The sequence below is a fragment of the Portunus trituberculatus genome, chromosome 45 (assembly GCF_017591435.1).
Source record: "Portunus trituberculatus isolate SZX2019 chromosome 45, ASM1759143v1, whole genome shotgun sequence".
NCBI classification, from domain to species: domain Eukaryota; kingdom Metazoa; phylum Arthropoda; class Malacostraca; order Decapoda; family Portunidae; genus Portunus; species Portunus trituberculatus.
In genome coordinates, this window is record NC_059299.1 from 13,559,842 (window position 1) to 13,579,841 (window position 20,000).

The 20,000-nt window shown below is 51.6% G+C and overlaps 1 protein-coding gene across 2 annotated transcripts in view; it reads left to right on the forward strand.

Annotated features, from left to right (window-relative positions):
• Positions 1-20,000, forward strand: part of LOC123519330 — a 69,674-nt gene that overhangs the window by 17,090 nt on the left and 32,584 nt on the right. For both annotated transcript variants that reach the window (XM_045280552.1, XM_045280551.1), the window contains exon 2: positions 3,071-3,595. In XM_045280552.1, the coding sequence (XP_045136487.1) occupies positions 3,071-3,595 (525 nt within the window). The remainder of the gene's footprint in view (positions 1-3,070; positions 3,596-20,000) is intronic.

The following is a 20,000-nucleotide window of genomic DNA, read 5'->3' on the forward strand; positions in this document are numbered from 1 at the left end:
CGATTGACGCCGCGATGCATAAATTATCACCCAAATGTCAGAGGCGGTCCTTCCCGTGTTGGTTGACCCCAGACAGCCCGTACTCTCTCTCTCTCTCTCTCTCTCTCTCTCTCTCTCTCTCTCTCTCTCTCTCTCTCTCTCTCTCTCTCTCTCTCTCTCTCTCTCTCTTATTTACTGGCCTACAGTCGGTTGCCACTGCACCGCTTTTGATCTGCAAGTAAAGAGTGAAAATGTGTGTGTGTGTGTGTGTGTGTGTGTGTGTGTGTGTGTGTGTGTGTGTGTGTGTGTGTGTGTGTGTGTGCCTTTAGTTTTCCCCTGTGAATATAGAACAAACAATATTGGTGGTGACAGAGTGTGGGAGGAGTCATTGGTGTGTGGTGGTGGTGATGTGATGGTGTGTGGTTGATTAGAATGACACGTGTAGGAACTTGTAGTGTGCTGGTGGTGGTGGTGGTGTGGTAGCGGTTTGTGGTGTTTGGTGCGGTGTGTTGGTGGTGGTAGTGGTGTGCGGTGGTGCGGTGTCAAATGCCAAGGCAGGCTGGGACGCACACCCTACCATCACGCGAGAGAAAGTGAGCTCTGGGGGCCACGCAGCCTGCTTTTCTCTCTCTCTCTCTCTCTCTCTCTCTCTCTCTCTCTCTCTCTCTCTCTCTCTCTCTCTCTCTCTCTCTCTCTCTCTCTAACACGCAATAATTCTGCATGTGTGGTCTGAGAAAAAAGGAAGAGAAGCAAGAGGAGGAAGAGGAGGTTAGGCAGTGTCGTCATCATCTGTAGAAAATATAAAGAAGAGGAGGAGGCAGAATGAGAAGGAAGAGGAGGAAGAGGCAGGATGGGGAGAAAGAGGTGGAGACAGGATGGGGAGGAAGAGGAGGATGGAGGAAATTTGAAGTGAGGGACCTCGAGTGGGGATTAACGCTATTTTCCCCATCGCTTGAGGCTGTGTACGTGATTGGGGTGCCCACGTGTGTGTGTGTGTGTGTGTGTGTGTGTGTGTGTGTGTGTGTGTGTGTGTGTGTGTGTGTGTGTGTGTGCGTGTAAGCTTCAGTGATCACATCAGGATTTAAGACTTGACCATTAGTGTTTTAATAACGACTCTCTCTCTCTCTCTCTCTCTCTCTCTCTCTCTCTCTCTCTCTCTCTCTCTCTCTCTCTCTCTCTCTCTCTCTCTCTCTCTCTCTCATGCAGCGCACGCTGCCTCGATTGGATTATTGAAGGGGCACATGAACTCACCGCGTGCTGAAATGGTTGTGTTGTTTTAAGAGTGAAGAAAAGAAATAGAAATAAACCAAGATAGACCAATAGTGGAGAGAGCGAGAGGTTGTTCTTGTTCCATGATGGACGTGTGTGGGAGGGAGGAGGGGTGAAGGGAGGTGGTGGTCGTCAAGACGGTGATGTGACCACTCCAAAAGTTACTGCGAGGACTTATTGGTATTGCCTCCCAGAACTTACTGCGTGTGTGGCTCTGTGGCACGACGCCTTGTGCTCTGTGGTGGTGCTTTGCTGTTGGTTTATGTTGGAGGTGGTATGCTGGCTGACAGTGTTGCTGGTGGTGGATGGGGTATTTGGTGTGGTGGTAGTGGTGATGGTTGTAGCAGTGATCATTGTAGTGGTGGTGGTGGTGGTGGTGGCGGCGGCGGTGCCGGTGACGGTGGCCTACATACTGGCAAGGCAGCGCTCCCATGGTGTTCAGTAGGCCTGGCACGGCCTTGAGCATTCTCATCGTGGTCCCTGCTGACGCCTCTTTCGTCAGGGTGTGGTGCAGCCCCTGCCCTCCCAGTGCGCCTGGTCGTGGCATCCAACGGGGTGGGAGTGGGCGGCGGGGGCCAGCGCACAGGAGCATAAACGGTGTCCTGGAGATGTTGAAACCTCTCCTGTGATTGAGAGGACAAGTATAGGGACAAGATCCCCGTGCCTCCTCACCCCTCGCCCCACACCCAGCGCCCCGCCACGTTTTTTTTTTTTTTTTTTTTTTTTGAAAGACGCCTTTCTTACCAAAGGGGAAATAATCAAACTAGAAAGACCGAAGAAATCTTTTCAGTGTTATCATGACCGCAAAACTTTTTATTTATTTTTTTTATTATTTATTTATTTTATTTATTATTTTTTTACTGAGAAATATATGAGCGAATGTGGCGAGTGTTGTGTGCGGTTGCCCATGGTGGGCTAGGCACTCGCCCATACTCTCGTGTGTGTGTGTGTGTGTGTGTGTGTGTGTGTGTGTGTGTGTGTGTGTGTGTGTGTGTGTGTGTGTGCACGCACACACACACACACACACACACACACACACACACACACACACACACACACACACACACACACACACACACACACACACACACACACACACACACACACACACACTAGTGTAGTGTTGTAATGGGAATATTGGTATAGGCTGGGTGCCAAGCATCTCCGCGTGCCTCCTTCACTGGCCTTAGCGGCGGGCACCGTCAGGAGGTTGCGGTACGACATCGCAGGGGGCATTCCTCGGGTGGCTGAGCGTTCCCCGTCAGCAGTGCTGGTCGCTGTCCGTCAGTGAGATCAGGGTCGGGTGTCTGCGGGTCAGGGTGAGGCAGTGGCCACGGCGGCTGAGGGTCTGGCCCGCCAGGATCCGGTTGTGCGAGGCCCGGGAGCCACGCCGTCTGGGCCTGTCCACGCCACCTCTCGTCCCTCGCCCCCACACCCCCGCCCCTCGCAGCCACCGTTACCCAGAGTCCAGTGTTCAGCCTCGCATCACTGGGACCAGTTTTCCCCGGCGGTGGGCGGGGGCACGGGTGACAGGGTGGGTGTTTACTGGCGGTGCCGCAGCCGAGGGTGTGTGAGAGTGACGTCAGCCGGGCACGAGCCAGCCGCCGCTATTTTGGAGTGGCGCCTCAACTAGGCGGGGTGGTACAAGGTTGGTGCAAGTGCAGTGCCGTCAGCGGCAGACGGAGCAGCACCTGTGGCCGCCCACGGGAGGTGGAGAGGTCGGGAGCTGCACACCCATCATCTGAGATGGCACCTCCCATCCCTCCCTTCCCCCTGTGTCTTGTCTCTGCCGGATTCTGACAACACGTTCTTCATGTTTTAGGTTGTTGGCGACGATGCAGTGTGGACGACGCCGAGGACGACAGACGAGGTGCCCAGCAGCAGCAGCAGCAGCAGCAGCAGCACTCCACGTGTTGTGAGGGGTGCATGGGCCCCTGCAGGACCCAGCAGAAGGCGAGGGTGCAGCAGCAGCAACAGCAACACCAGCAATACCAGAGGGAGGAAGAGCCGTGCCGATGTCGGGGTCCGGGGCCTCGGTGGCGATGGCGGCGGGGCGGGTGTCAGTGTGGGCAGTGTGAGGACTGTATCAATATGGACACCTGGGGCGGGGCGTGTGTGCCTCCTGCCCACCAGTGCTACTGCCCCGCTCCCTCCACGCCCACGCCGCCCATCTCCACCACCTCCACCTCAACCCCAACCTACACTACCACACTTAACACCTCCACTACCAAAACCCCCGCCGCCGCCTCCACACCCGCGCGCAGGTGGAGAAGCGGCGGCCTGCCCTCGCCCCCTTCGATACTCACCGTGCTCCTACTACTAGTCGCCGCCCTAGCCAGGTTCACAGGTTAGTAAGCCACGTTACTTTACTGTGTTTAGCCTTCCCTCACGCCCGGCCAGCCGCCGCCGCTCGCCTCTTTGTCTCCTGGCGATCTCCTCCCTTCGCTCGTTGCGGGCGCCGGGAGGACATCGGCAGTGACGATCCCCTTTGGTAAAAACATGCCGACCTTCGGGTATTAACCAGACCCTTTTCCCTTCCCTTCCCTTCTCTTCCTTTCCTTTCCTTCCCCTCCCCTCCCTTCCCTTCCTTTCCTTTCCTTCCCCTCCCCTCCCTTCCTTCCCTTCCCCTCCCCTCTTCATCCTTTCCTTTCCTCCTCCCTCCTCTTCCTTCTTCATTTCCCGCTGTCCCTCCCTTCACTCACCGCCCCCTCCCTGCCACGCCCTGACTCCCGCTGACTCGGTTCTACACAAAAACACTCCTGATACTCAGGCGGACACTGTCTCCATCGTGTGTGTGTGTGTGTGTGTGTGTGTGTGTGTGTGTGTGTGTGTGTGTGTGTGTGTGTGTGTGTGTGTGTGTGTGTGTGTGTCAGGCATACCTCCATGACAGATATATGAACGGGGAAATAATCACCTTTTATTCCTGTCACTTACAAGATGAATTGACATGCTTGGCAAACAATAAAAACAATCCGGATTCCCACGAGCAGCAAAGTGAAGGGAAGTCAAGTGTCGTGAGTCACGGCGACGCGATAACACCAGACGCTTTTATAACCCTTTAGGCAGCGCTCCCGTGTGTGTCTCAGAGAGAGAGAGAGAGAGAGAGAGAGAGAGAGAGAGAGAGAGAGAGAGAGAGAGAGAGAGAGAGAGAGAGAGTAATCAGTAAGTTATCTCTTTATCTGTCGTCTTACCTCCGGGATGCAGTCAACGTTTTCACAGTGCAGTGGTAGATACACTTACTGGCGAATTTTGATATTTTGAGGCCGCGGTTCCTGTCTGGGTGCGGACAATCGTCGGCCAGCCCACGCCCAGCCCACCCATCTGTTGATTCTGCCTTTCGGGCTGGTCGATAAATGGGAACCTGGGGAAAGTAAACTGTGATAACCTGGATGTCACGCGCGGCGCTGCGTCTCGGGCAGAGGAATTCCTATCCAACACAAGGTCAAGGGGTAAAGAAAGGGGCGAGGTGAGCGCCAAGGGTAGCATGTATGTACAGTACTGTTACCACCGGTTCTCGTGTGTGTGTCTGTGTGTATGTGAGAGAGAGAGAGAGAGAGAGAGAGAGAGAGAGAGAGAGAGAGAGAGAGAGAGAGAGAGAGAGTACTCAATATGCTTTCTATTTGTCAGTCTGCAGTCATGTTTGTGGGCATACTCGTGTGTGTGTGTGTGTGTGTGTGTTCAGCAAGATTGGCAGTCGAGAATAAAATAAATGTGGTGATGACAGTGATGGTGACGGCGGGGACGGCTCTCCTCCACAACCCTCACCACCACCACATATCGATCCTGTTCCTGCTCGGTCCCTCCCTGCCTCCCCTTCCCCAGGCAGCAAGGGGACGCAGGCCAAGGTAGGAAGGGCAGGTGTTTCACGCGGCCTAAGGGAAGAGGGGAGGGAAGGGGCGATGGTTTCAACACCTGGCTGGGCCCACCTCACCTTGTCACCCACTTGATTAGATTCACGAGGGGGAGTCACGGAGCCATTCACTGGCATCGCTCTGTGTTATTAATTATGTTTTCTTTGGTTTGAGAGTGAGATGCGGGGATCGAAGTGCTCATTGTTGTTTTTGTTCGTGTTGTTGCGTTGTTGTCGTCGTGGTCATCGTCACCTTACTTGTGTAGCTCTCATTTAAATTGTGATCGGCGCGTGTCCTCCACGTACAGGCGGCGTGCCTCCCTGCAGTGCTTGCTGTGGTGGTGCGGGGAGATGCAACGCCCGTCACCTCTCCGCATCCACCACGCCCCCGCCTCCCCGCCGATCGTAGGGGGTGGTGCTGCTGCTGCTAGTTGATGGAGGGAGACAATTTATTCTGGCCCGGAGCCTGGGGTTGCCTGCCGCCCCCTCACCTCCCTGCCTCCCTCTGCCTCTGAGGTTCACGGGCACAAATCGATTTCCTGGGCCGCTGAGGACACAGGCACAGCTCCTCACGCCCCCTGGCTGCCACGCCACCACTGAGGGCCTTTGGGACGAGGATGTTGCCGGGTGGTTCCTGCCTGCGTGTGTGGCGGCGTGTTCCCCTCCCCAGCATTCGTGTTGTGCCGGGACGCACCACGCCCCTCAGGCCCTCAGGGCGAAGGGTTTCTGTGATTTACTGCAGTTTACTAGGTGAGGGCGTTCTAAGAGGGCGTTGTGAGCGCGTGCGGGCGTGGTATACGTGAGCGTGACGGCGACAGGTGGCGGTCCGTCACGGTGGTGGGGTCGGCAGGCCCTGGGGGCTCCGCCCGTGGCTGGCCATGCGCGCCCGTCCGTAACACTCGCCGCCCACAGCACCTGGGCCAATCGCCACGGCTCCAGCCACCTCCCTCCAGCCAATCAGTGATGGACGTGGTGCAGGTGCGCCACTCACTCCTGCCGGCGGCCGCAGCGCCGCCACTCCGCTCCCTTAGAGGCAATTTACCTACCCGCCCCGAGGGTGGGGCGGCTACGGAGGCGGAAGGTGGCGTGTCCCCTCGGTCACTTCCCCTCCCGTGCCCCGAGTAACCCGATCCCCCACCGACAGCCTGCTTCCGGCGGCTTCCCTCTCCCCGCTGCCTTTGTCTCAAGGCGCCTCCCCGTGGGCGGCAGCCGCACTGGGACCAGGGGCCAGATCCTACTTCCAAGCAGGGCGGGCGGACGGGGTCACGGCTGCCTCGAGCCCTCTGGCCAAAAGCACTTCCACCACGTCATCGGTTGGAATGGAAACCCGTCGCCAGCGCCGCAAGGGACGCTCCCGGCGCGCCGTGACCCGGTGGGGGAGGCACCGATGTACTGATGTGCATGTCGGGTCGCGTTACCGCACCGCGCCTCGCCTTGCATACCGAGGAAACGTTTAGCGTGGCTGGTCTTTTATTAGCATCTGGTCCAACTTCCGACGTCTGGCTCTCCGGCAGGGCTGCTTCGTCGTGTTTCACGCCATTGGCGCCGCTTGCGTGGGCCCAGGCACTCACGGGACCAGCAGGGCATCGCCCTGCCCCTGGCGGTCATCCCGGACGTGGTGGGCAGCAGTCAGGGCCAAGGGTGGGCGAGAGGAGCGGCCTGGACAACAGGGTGGCGGGTCGGGGCGACGTTACCCTTGCCGTATTGAAGCCAAGACCCGCGGCGCCTTGCCAAGCTATAAGTGGAGCTGGACTAGCAACACAGTGGCCACAGCCTCCGCTCGCCGCCGCCACCGTTCGTTCATCTGGCACTGGGCGGTCCTGTGCACGGTGACCAAATGGTGTGGAGCGGCCGCGTCACGGTGGCACGCCCTGTTATGCTGCACGTGGGTCGCGCCACTTGTCCACTCGCCAGCCTGTCCCACACGCCTCGGGCCATCACTCACTGTCCACTCCACGACTTGCTGTCTGATACGCAAGGCACAAGTACGGCTCGTGCTGCGCCTCCTGCAGTAGTCTGCATGCAGGAGGCTCGGCGGTGTTTGAGATTATGAAGGGGTGTCAGTGGGGTGCCTGCCGCCCTGGACCAGCAGGGGGTGGAACTGTCTCAACATTTAAATCGAGACTCATTGTGCTTCCTGCAGTAGGCGACGTTGGTGACGGCCAGCTCCTCACGTCCCTCATCCGTTAGAGTTGACATTCTCAATCTTCTCCTCCTCTTCCTCCTCCTCCTCCTCCTCTCGAGTATTTCAAGCCTGAGCCTCAATTATAGACGTGACTTGGCCCCCTTTGCCGGCCGTCCCTGAACCTTGACGTGGCCCCGAACCCTCCAGACGAATCACAGTCGAAATACCGCGTCGTCTGCTGCCCGGGAGCCGCCGGGTGTGTGGTGAGGGGAAGGGGAAGGTTGACGAGGTGCAAGCGCGGCAGGAGCCCAGCGTCGCCGCTACCGCCAGCATCTCCATAATCCTGAAATGACACGGTAGTTTTGTCTCGCACTAAAATCGTGGGTGTGAAAAAAAAAAAGTGTGTATGTGGGTGTGTTCAAAGGAGGAACGTTGAGGCGAGTGGCGGCGGTGCTTAATGTACGGGGGTGCGGAGGGGCCGGGGTGGAGGGAGGGGCGACAAGGAGGTAGGGTACAGGAGGAGGCGTGTCTGGGGACTGCGGGTGTTTTGTAGCGGACTGGCGGCGTCTCTGTCTGGCTCGGCTGCCACGCATGGGTGCTGCCAGCGGCTTGTGAAGAGTGAGGTGGACCTGCCCTGGGTGTGGTATGGCTGTGTGTGTGTGTGTGTGTGTGTGTGTGTGTGTGTGTGTGCGTGTGTCCTGATTGGGTGTGATGGCTACGGGGAAGGTAGTGTTGCTAAGTACGAGTAGCGGGGGGCTGGACGGGGGCTCCGCGTTGGGTGGATGGGAGGTGTAGCTGGCTCGGGGATCACTCCGTAATGAGGATCTTGAAGTGAGGGCATGTTTTGGTTTAGGGAGTAAAGATGAGTTTTCAGGCCGCTTTCCCTCCCTTCTTCCCTCTCTCTTTACGTCCCCACCTTCCCTCCCTCCTTCCTTCAGTGTGGACCGCGGGTGTAGGCACGGCAGGAGAGAGCAGTGCGTGGCGGCGCTGAAACAACCTTGGTCCCAAGTTATTCCCCTGCTGTACACCGTGACACGAACACATTTATTTCAGTCCACCACAAACCCCGCCAACTTTACATATATTTAACCTTTTTTTCCTGTCTTTCTTCCACCTTTCTCTCTTCTTCTCTTGAGCGTTTCATTCGCCTGGTTTGCACTCACACACACACGCACGTACATGACGCCATAAAACACACACCGAACGGATATCAAAAGAGGAGCAACGCGGCGAGACGAGACACAACACACACACACACACACACACACACACACACACACACACACACACACACACACACACACACACACACACACACACACACACTCCTAGCGATTGCCCTCACATTCATCTTTCCGCTTTAACGTGTTTCCCTGGTGTCATTTTTCCCTTGGAGGCGTGTACACGTACGTTTTGACCGACCCACAAGCCCACGCCCCACGCCGCCTGATGAAGAGAAGGTCGCTTATAAATATTTGTGTAGAGGTCGCTAGCTGCCTGGTGAATGGTTGGCGGCGAGGCAGCTGCGTACCATTGCCTCGAGGAGATAGGGAGAGAACCTGCCTCTTGCCTCCTGCCTCCTGCCTGCCTCCTGCCTCCTGCCTGCCTCCCTGCTTGTTTTGTCTGTTTCTCTCTTCCTTTTTCCTCTTCTCCCTCTCCTCTTTTGCTCTCGTGAATTCTGCACCCATCTGTCTCTTTTCTCTTCTTTATTCACGTTTCTGCAACTGTGGATTTTATTTTTTCCTTTCATCTCTCCTCTCTCTCTCTGCCTCCCTCCCTCCGTGTTCTCTTCACTTCTCTCTATTTATTCTTGGTGTATTTATATTTTTTCATTCATTATTCCTGGCATGTCGCTCCTATTTTTTTTCTTTTATCTTTTTTTTAACTTCCTCCCAATTCCTTTTCTCTCTCTCTCTCTCTCTCTCTCTCTCTCTCTCTCTCTCTCTCTCTCTCTCTCTCTCTCTCTCTCTCTCTCTCTCTTATATCCTTGTGTCTATCTTCCTTTCATGTCTCCTGCAAAATTTAAGAGCTCTTCTTTTCTCGTATTTCCTCTACTTCTTCCCCTTTCTTTGTGTGTATGTGTTTTTTTTTTTTTTTTTTTCTTTTTTTCCCTTCATCCTGGTTTCATTCATTCGTTCTTGATATTTCCTCTCCTCTTTTTCCTTTCCTTTTTCCCTTTTTTTAGTCCCTCTGTCTCTGTCTCTCCTTATCCCATCTTCCCTTCTTCCCTCCCGTCCTGCTCTTTTTTTCTGTCCCTCTTATCTTTTTGTTTCTTAAGAGTTCACAGGGTGTGTGTGTGTGTGTGTGTGTGTGTGTGTGTGTGTGTGTGTGTGTGTGTGTGTGTGTGTGTTCTCGAGTAGAGCTGGATAAGTTGAACCAGTAATGTTTATATAAGGAAGCTAAAAATGTATTGTGAGGGAAGCCATCTCCCTAATATCTCTCTCTCTCTCTCTCTCTCTCTCTCTCTCTCTCTCTCTCTCTCTCTCTCTCTCTCTCTCTCTCTCTCTCTCTCTCTCTCTCTCTCTCTCTCTGTAATCGCCTTGTGTGGGAATAACTCAAAGTAAAGGATGTGTGAATCAGGAGGAGGAGGAGCAGGAGGAAGGGAGTGAGGGAGGGAGGGAGGGAGGAAGGGAGGGAGTAAAAAGAGGAAGATGAGGGAGGAGGAAGAGGAAGTCTTTGAAGTCTTAACTCGCCTCAGATCCTTGAAACGTGTTAGGACTGGAGTGGACATGCTACTACTACTACTACTACTACTACTACTACTACTACTACTACTACTACTACTACTACTACTACTACTACTACAACAACAATGAGAAAATACCACCACCACTACCACCACTACTACTACTACTACTACTACTACTACTACTATAATGAAAAAATCTACCACCACCACCACCACTACTACTACTACTATAATGAAAAAATCTACCACCACCACCACCATTACTACTACTACTACTACTACTACTGCTATCTCAAGTATCATCCCATCCCTGTACCCAACCACTTGCTCGAGTAGGACCTTGGAGTCTGAGGTCCTTGTCCCCTCGTCCTTGAGTGGCTGAGGTGGGCAGGGTCGCCTTGGATGGGTTGGGGGTGAGGGGTGAGGCAAGCAGGTCCGAGCAGGTTAGAGGAAGCAGGGACAAAAGGGCCAGTGTTAGGGAGGTGGTGGTGGTGGTGGTGTGGGTGTGAGGACGTAGTAGTAGTAGTGGTGGTGGTGGTGGTAGTGGTGATGGTGGTAGAATTAGTAGTTTTAGTAATAGTAGTGTTGACAGTAATAGTAGTCAACGGAATCGCTCTAGTAGTAGTAGTTGTTGTTGTAGTAGTAGTAGTAGTAGTAGTTGTTATAGTATGTTAAATCTTCTAGTAGTCATATCCCAGTAATAGTTACAGTAGTAGTAGTAGTAGTAGTAGTAGTAGTAGTACTTATCATTTAGAAGCTAAGTTTATCACTGTAGTAATTTAAGTAGAATAGTAGACATGATACTCCTAGTAGTAGTAGTAGTAGTAGTAGTAGTAGTAGTAGTAATGGTGGTAGTAGTAGTAGTAGTAGTAGTAGTAGTAGTAGCAGCAGCACGTGTAATGAGCAGCAGGGATAACCAGGGACAAGATACAGACGCGATATGTAGCAGGGGCGGCTGGGGGCAGGGCAGGGGTAGTGGGTGGGGTAGGTGAAGAGTTACCATGGGAGCAGGACAGTAGTGGCAGGGGGGATGGGTGGCGGGGGGAGGGGGCGGCTGTGTGTTATGTCTGCTCCTGTCTCTTAGTATTCCATTTTGAACTCCTGGGATGGTTAGGGTCAGACAAGGGTGCCTCCTCCTCCTCCTCCTCCTCCTCCTCCTCCTCCTCCTCCTCCTCCTCCTCCTCCTCCTCCTCCTTGTACTCCCTCACACTTTCTTTCCTCCTTCCTTCCTTCTTCCTTCCCTCTGCCCTCTTCACCCCTTCTTATCTTCCTCACTTTCCTCTACATCTGGCTCCCTGTTTTTCCTCCTCCTCCTCCTCCTCTTCCTCCTCCTCCTCCTCCTCCTCCTCCTCCTCCTCCTCCTCCTCCTCCTCGACCGGAAATGCTCGAAATGCTGCTCATTTTCGGAAGAGGGAGGAAGGGAAGGAGGAAATGAGGGGTAGTTTGACTGATGGAGAGAGAGAGAGAGAGAGAGAGAGAGAGAGGCACAATTCAAGGTGAGGTGTTTGACGTCATGGTATGTAAATAGATGACGTCATGCGAGGTCACGTGACACCCTGACCTGGCGTGGGAGAGAGGGAAGGGGGCAGGAGAGGGGAAGGTGACCCCGCGCCCCTCATCCATCACCCTACACGTCACCCTCACCCTGCCCTCCCCGCCTACCGCTGTGTTCCCTCTCACCCTGGCTCTCTCTCTCTTTCTCTTACTGATTAAAGCGCGTTGGGGGAGGAGGAGGAGAGGTGAAGGAAGGTCGAAGGGTGAAGAGTATGGAGTCATGAGTCACCCTGCCAGCTGGTCCCGTTACTCCTCCTCCTCCTCCTCCTCCTCCTCCTCCTCCTCCTCCTCCTCCTCCTCCTCCTCCTCCTCCACATCCTTACATCGTCCTCCTGCACCTCTCACTACCCTGCCAGCAAGGTCATCGCGACTCAGAGAGAGAGAGAGAGAGAGAGAGGTAGGTGTTTGTAAGGGTGGTCACCCCATCTCTGCCTGGCGAGTGACCAGCTGGCCCCATTCCACCACACTCACCCACCTCGTCATCCACCTCGCTCACTCATTCCCCTCACTCACTCATTCCTCCTCCTCCTCCTCCTCCTCCTCCTCCTCCTCCTCCTCCTCCTCCTCCTCCTCCTCCTCCTCCTCTCTCCTTTTGTCATCTCCCTCAATCACTAAAATTTTTCCGTGTTTTTAGTCACTCGCCTCTCACTTGTCCTCTTACTCTCTCTTTTACTCTCTCCTCTCCCTCCTTAACTCTCCCTTCTCTCTCTCTCTCTCTCTCTCTCTCTCTCTCTCTCTCTCTCTCTCTCTCTCTCTCTCTCTCTCTCTCTCTCTCTCTCTCTCTCTCTCTCTCTCATCCCACTCCTTCTCTTTCTCTCCTTCACTAACTCCTAGTCCTTCATTTTCTCCTCTCTCTCATTTGTTTTGGCGCATTTTTTCCCTTCTCAATTATGCTATTTATTGTTTTTCTTCTTTGTTTTCTTCCACCCTTCCTTCTTTACTTCCTTTCTTTTTCTTGTCTCCTTCATCGTTCATCTATTCCTTCTTTTGTTTTTTTCTGTATAGTTTCTTATTTTTTCCTTCCTTCCTTTCTTCCTTCCTTCCTTCCTTCCTTCCTTCCTTTTTCCTTCCTACCTCTTCATTTCCTTCTTCCCTTCTCCATCCTCTCTTCCTTCCTGTTTCCTTCCTTCCTTCCTATCCATCTATTTTCCTTCCTTCTCAAATGTTCCTTCTTCCTTCCTTTTCTTTACTCCTTCCTCTACATCTCTTCCTTCCTTCCTTCCTTCCTTCCTTCCTTCCTTTTATCATCACTATCAAAACTCATTCACAGTTTGTCTATGTAAATTTATGGGAGCAAAAAAATATAGGACTTTAGCTATCACTGATTAGATAAGAAGAGAGAGAGAGAGAGAGAGAGAATAAATAATATCCACACTATAAGTAGGACGTAAGAAATAACCACCACTACTACCACCGCCGCCACCACGACCACTACCACCACCACCACCACAATGAGCAGCACCAGCACGCCCCGGGTGTCCACCAGCACCTAATACAGGAGAGTTAGGAAGGCAATGGGCGGGTTCGAGTTACAAGTACACACCCCCACTCTACCCCAGGTCACACACACACACACACACACACACACACACACACACACACACACACACACACACACACACACACACACACACTCTCTCTCTCTCTCTCTCTCTCTCTCTCTCTCTCTCTCTCTCTCTCTCTCTCGCGGTTGGAGGTCTGTGAAACGCTAGTGAAAGTGTGATAGCAGCGATAGCCGTAATGGGCGAGCCTGTGTTTGGGCGGCGTGGGCGGCTGTCGTGGGCGGTGGGAATCGTGACACACAGAGAGAGAGAGAGAGAGAGAGAGAGAGAGAGAGAGCTGTAGGTTTTGAATGTGAAGTGAATGTTTTAATGTGTGTTGGTCTTTAGGTTAACTACAGTAGCTTACCATGGGAGGGGAGGCTGGTCATGGGGAGGGGGAGTCCATGGGGGGTGGGGAGTGGAGTCCAAAAAAGGAGTGATGGGTAAAAAATAAAAAAAAATGTCTGAAGATGAGTCTAGCCGGTGAAGACGTGACTGACTCTCTCTCTCTCTCTCTCTCTCTCTCTCTCTCTCTCTCTCTCTCTCTCTCTCTCTCTCTCTCTCTCTCTCTCTCTCTCTCTCTCTCTCTCTCGTACATGTTTGCTACCTGTTGCTGTTCAGAGTGAGTCCTTCCACCTTTCCGTCACACTGGGTGGAGGAGTGGAGTTTAGGAGGAGGAGGAGGAGGAGGAGGAAGAAAAGAAGAAGAAGAAGAAGAAGACGATGACGACCTGTGTTCCTTCAGCTTGAGTGGTTTTAGAAAGTTTAGCGACTCTCCCTCTAAACTTTTTCCTCCTCCTCCTCCTCCTCCTCCTCCTCCTCCTCCTCCTCCTCCTCCTCCTCCTCCTCCTCTTTCGTTCCCACCATTTTATTGATATTATTGTAACTTTTCTTGTTGGCTGACGTGGACCACATCACGAGCTTGGAGGAGGAGGAGGAGGAGGAGGAGGTGGGGGAATGGGGAAGGAAGACCAGCACAATGACGTAAACACCCCGGGCCGGTCAGGAATTTTAATTTTGTTTGCTTCTCCCTGTTTTTTAAGCCATTATGGTCACCTGATTCTGTTGGCGGTGAGGACTTGAGTGGTAGTAATAATAATAATAATAATAATAATAATAATAATGATAACAGTAATAGTCATTGATGATTGGGTGTAAGTCTCTCTCTCTCTCTCTCTCTCTCTCTCTCTCTCTCTCTCTCTCTCTCTCTCTCTCTCTCTCTCTCTCTCTCTCTCTCTCTCTCTCTCTCTCTCTCTCTCTCTCTCTCTCCTCCTCCTCCTCCTCCTCCTCCTCCTCCTCCTCCTCCTCCTCCTCCTCCTCCTCTCCTTCTCCTTCTCCTTCTCCTTCTCCTTCTCCTTCTCCTCCTCCTCCTCCTCCTTCTCCTTCTCCTCCTCCTCCTCCTCCTCCTCCTCCTCCTCCTCCTCCTCCATGGTAATTTTTGAGAGTGTTCGTGTTACCTTTGATGTGTTGTGCATGTGATGGTAAATAAATCGTTGCTTTGTAATGTGTGTTTGTCTTTACATGTGTGTGTGTGTGTGTGTGTGTGTGTGTGTGTGTGTGTGTGTGTGTGTGTGTGTGTGTGTGTGTGTGTGTGTGTGTGTGTGTGTGTGTGTGTGTGTGTGTGTGTGTGTGTGTGTGTGTGTGTGTGTGTGTGTGTGTGTGTGTGTGTGTGTGTGTGTGTGTGTGTGTGTGTGTGTGTGTGTGTGTGTGTGTGTGTGTGTTTGGGTTAGCATAGATCGTGCGGGGGCGACCAGGTAAGTGTGTGTGTGTGTGTGTGTGTGTGTGGGTGAGAGGTGAGACCGAGGCCACACGCTCACAAGTCCTCCTCCTCCTCCTCCTCCTCCTCCTCCTCCTCCTCCTCCTCCTCCTCCTCCTGGGTCGCCCACCCCTGACCTCATGCCGTCTCGGTAGAAAATTTGCAACACAAATATCCATTCACGGGCACTGGCGCCTCTCCTCCGGCGGTGTTGGGGGCAGGTGAGAGAGAGAGAGAGAGAGAGAGAGACGTATCGTATCGTATCGTATCACTTGATATTTGAATGTGATTTTAATACACCATAAAATTTTATAGTCAGTAAACTAATTATAGGGAGACTGCGGCACTAGATAGAAATGGAGGCAAGGGGAAGAGCAGCTGACGGGGGAGTGGGAAGCTTGAATCCAGAGAGGTGGGGGAGTGAGGATAGGATATGTGGTAAAATAAGGAGGGAAAGGAACGAAGGAGGAAGGGATGGAGGGCGTAGAGGGGAAGGGCAAGGTAGGAATGGAAAGGGAAAGGTGGAGATAACATGGAGGTAGATAGAGGAGAATGAGTGAAAGGGAGGGAGGAGGAAGCAGGAGACAAAGCAGGTAAGAAGACACTGCTTTTGTTTACCTGTGTCTTTGGGGGAAGGGGTGTAGGGTGAGCAGGGAGGGGGTGGGGGTGACGGGTTAGCAGGGGTGGTGGAGGTGATGTTTGGATGTGGTGAAGGGGTTAGTGATGGTGATGGTTGCCAATGATAATGATAAAAATGGTGAGTATACTGTTAGTTTTATTTTTCAAGATGTAGACAGCTGAACACACATTACGTTGGGTTAGGTTAGGTCAAGTTAGGATACGTTAGCTTAGGTTAAGTTAAAAGTTAGAATAGCTTTAAGTTAGGTTAGGTTAAATAAAAGGTTTAGATAGGTTTAGCAAGCTTAATTTACGTTCAGTTAAGTTACTCTTCCTTTGTGTTGATTGATTTATAGTACTAGATTAAGTTACATTAAGTTTTTAGTAAGGTTTAGCAGGGTTAGGTTAGGGTAAAGTTAGGTTACAAAGGATAGGTTACGTCAGGTTAACATTGAGTTGCGTAGGTTGGCTCTTGGGTTGAGTAGAGCAGTGGGAGGAGAGGGGAAGGCGGGGCTCGGTGGGGATGGAATGGGGCTGAGAGGGTTAGCAGATCAGGTCAGCCGACAACCTTGCTGCCCTCGCCTCCCGACCTTGTGTGTGTCGAGAGCGTGGCTTGGAGAAATGTGCTGTTTGTCCAATGGTGTGCTGGTGGTGGTTAGGTTAAGTTGGGTTGGGTTGGGTTGGGTGGTGGTGGTGGTGGTGGTGATGGTGATGGTGATGGTGATGGTGATAACGCTACATCTTCTTCTTCTTCTTCTTCTTCTGATAATAATGATAATAATTTACCTTTTTCCATTCAGCTTCTTTCATGCACCACCACCACCACCACCACCACCACCACCACCACCACCACCGATCGTAACAAAACTTAACAAATAAATAAATGAACGAGTAAAATAAATAAAAGGCACAAGTTCATAATACTGTAGGTTTGTCCATAAAATAAATCACAAATACTGGGATTTACTAAAGGCTTCACAATCCGCTTAAAAGAACAACTCCATTTACAGATTTGAGAGCATTGATAGAGAAAGAAAAAAAAAAAAAACTGCGAGAAAAAAATATGAATTGTGGTCAAAATTTCATATAGACTTTTCGCTATTTATTTATTTTTTTACACACACACACACACACACACACACACACACACACACACACACACACACACACACACACACACACACACACACACTCCTTATATAGACCTATGCATGGGCGTAAGAGGAGATATATAGCGTGGGAAGAGGAGGAGGAGGAAAAAGAAGAAGAAGAAGAAGAAGAGAAGGAGGAGGAGGAGGCAGGGAAAATATAGATAGAGAAAGAGAAAGGCTTTGCAGGAAGATAAAACAGAGAGGATAAAGAAGAAGGAAGAGGAGGAGGAGGAGGAGGAGGAGGAAGAAGATTAAAGGAGATGGCGTGGATGAAGATAAAAGAAAAATAATAAGTAAAATGGAAGAGGAAGAAGACGGGAGAGATGAAAGGAAAATGAAAGGAGGAGGAAGAAGAAGAAGAAGAAGAAGAAGAAGAAGAAGAAGAAGAAGAAGAAGAAGAAAACAAAGGATTACATTATTGTAAACTCAAGTACAAAGATTATTGCATATATATATATATATATATATATATATATATATATATATATATATATATATATATATATATATATATATATATATATATATATATATATAAAAGGCATAGGAGGAGGAGGAGGAGGAGAAGAAGAAGAAGAAGAAGAAGAAGAAGAAGAAGAAGAAGAAGAAGAAGAAGAAGAGAGAGGGAGACTTAGGGCGCTACTTCTGCTGCTGGTGTTGCCTCCATCACATGCCCTATCTTGCTAGAAGTAAATATGTAAGGTCGTTATTGTATACCAGCCACTTTCTCTCTCTCTCTCTCTCTCTCTCTCTCTCTCTCTCTCTCTCTCTCTCTCTCTCTCTCTCTCTCTCTCTCTCTCTCTCTCTCTCTCTCTCTCTCTCTCTCTCCTGCCGACAGCTGTAGGTCCTTCCTCTCTGGGCTCTCCCTCCGTGGTCTCTCTCTCTCTCTCTCTCTCTCTCTCTCTCTCTCTCTCTCTCTCTCTCTCTCTCTCTCTCTCTCTCTCTCTCTCTCTCTCTCAAGAAAAATGTGCTTAAGGTGAATCAGTTTGTTGCTCACCTGTGCTTTCATTAATTATACCTGTTTGTTCCGTGTCCAGGTATCTCTCTCTCTCTCTCTCTCTCTCTCTCTCTCTCTCTCTCTCTCTCTCTCTCTCTCTCTCTCGCTCTCGCTCACACAAACACACACAGGGACAAACAACAAGGCAAGGAGGCAAGGAGGGGAGGGAGGTGGAGAAAGAGAGAAGGGAAACAGCGTGACGGGAACAGCTGCACTCTGGTTCTGGAGAGGTGGTTGGTTGTTGTGGTGAGCGGGCAGCTGCGGTGTGTGTGTGTGTGTGTGTGTGTGTGTGTGTGTGTGTGTGTGTGTGTGTGTGTGTGTGTGTGTGTGTGTGTGTGATGGTCGCCACGTGCACACCTGCCCACCTTTCATAAACCATAATTTTCATATAAAGTGTGGTGGTATGATTGACGTGCTATGCTGTTTGGTCGTGTTTACGCTACTACTACCATTACTACTACTGCTGCTACTGCTACTGTTACTACTACTTTTTTCATTGCATATTTGTGTCACTACTCCACTTTTCTTCTTCTTCTTCTTCTTCTTCTTCTTCTTCTTCTTCTTCTTCTTCTTCTTCTTCTTCTTCTTCTTCTTCTTCTTCTTCTTCTTCTTCTTCTTCTTCTTCTTCTTCTTCTTCTTCTTCTTCTTCTTCTCCTCCTTCTCCTCTTCTTCTTCTTCTCCTCCTCCTCCTCCTCTTCTCCTCCTTCTCCTTCTTCTTCTTCTTCTTCCTCCTCCTCCTCCTCCTCCTCCTCCTCCTCCTCCTCCTCCTCCTCCTCCTCCTCCTCCTCCTCCTCCTCCTCCTCCTCCTCCTCCTCCTCCTCCTCCTCCTCCTCCTCCTCCTCCTCCTCCTCCTCCTCCTCCTCCTCCTCCTCCTCCTCCTCCTCCATCTGTTCTATCCTTACCTCCTACTAAGTATGTAGCTTCTGTACATGTAGTTTAGTAAACGAGTGACCTCGTCATAGGTCGCAAGGCCTCCTGTCACTCGTCTTTCCTATGTATTCCTATGTATTCCTCCTCCTCGTCTTCTTCTTCGGTCTCTTCCTCCTCAACCTTAACCTTTCATATACTCATCATCCACTTGTTTTTATTCCACTACGCTCCGTTACTCTCTCTCTCTCTCTCTCTCTCTCTCTCTCTCTCTCTCTCTCTCTCTCTCTCTCTCTCTCTCTCTCTCTCTCTCTCTCTCTCTCTCTCATCACTCACACTTATAGTCCTCCCCCACCCCACTCCACTGTACACCCTTCACCCTGCACCCAGCCAGGTATTAATGGCAGGTTTAACAAGGGTGATATGACAAGGGTGCCCTCCCTGTAGGGTGATATGGAGACTGCTTGATAGGCGACCTTCCACCCTTCCATCCTCACCCCTTTCCTCCCCCTGTCTATGGAGAAAGGGGAGGAGGGAGAGAAGGGAGGGAGTGTGTAATATGATCCCTCTACCCCGTTCTCGCTCCCCTCTCTCACTTTCCTTTCCTCTCCCTCCCCCTTCCTCCTCTTCTCTCTTTCTCTCCCCTTGTCCCTCCCCCTACACTTATCCGCCTTCATTAAACTGATCTTAATCCTGATAGCTGTCTTAGCCGGATGTGACTCCCCGCGTCGGCAGTAGTAGTAGTAGTAGTAGTAGTAGTAGTAGTAGTAGTAGTGGTGGTGGTGGTGGTCTTGGTAGCGAAAAGTAGTGAAGTCAATTAAACCAACTTACTTTTAGATTACAGCTGTGGAAAGGTGGTAGTTGTAGTAGAAGTAGTAGTTGTAGTAGTATAGTAGTAGTAGTAGTAGTAGTAGTAGTAGTAGTAGTTGAATGGGGAAGAGGTAGAAGAGGAGCAGGAGGAGAAGGAGAAGGAAGAAATGGGAAGATGGATAGTTTGAATTCCTAGCAAGCGTCACATTTAAACAGGAGGTAGATGTGGGAGGGCGGTGAAGGAGGAGGTGGCATGAGGAGGAGGAGAAGGAGGAGGAAGAAAAGGGTGAAGTGGAGGATGAGGAGGAATGACGCATAATAGAGAACGAGAGAACGAAGAATAAAGGGTCTTTCTGCAGGTAAGAGAGAGAGAGAGAGAGAGAGAGAGAGCACCCTCAGACATCAAATCGCCTCCTTAAGATTGCCCCAAATTGTTTGTTTTCATGCAGATAGAGAAACCAGTGCATGCCCTCTCCTGCATTGTCCTCCTCCTCCTCCTCCTCCTCCTCCTCCTCCTCCTCCTCCTCCTCCTCCTCCTCCTCTTCCTCCTCCTCCTGGTAAGACCGCAGCATCGTCAGTAGCTTATTATTGCCTCTAATTTAATCCTCTGGTCGCTACCTCGCCGTGTGTGTGTGTGTGTGTGTGTGATCGTTTGCAGTGAGGTGTAGGTGGTGGTGGTGGTGGTGTGGAGGTGGTGGTGGAATGCATGTGTGGTAGGGGTGAGGTGAGGGAAGGGACTGGGCAGAGGTAGGGGCGTGGTGTGGGTGGTGGGGGCGCCGACCTAGACCTTGGACT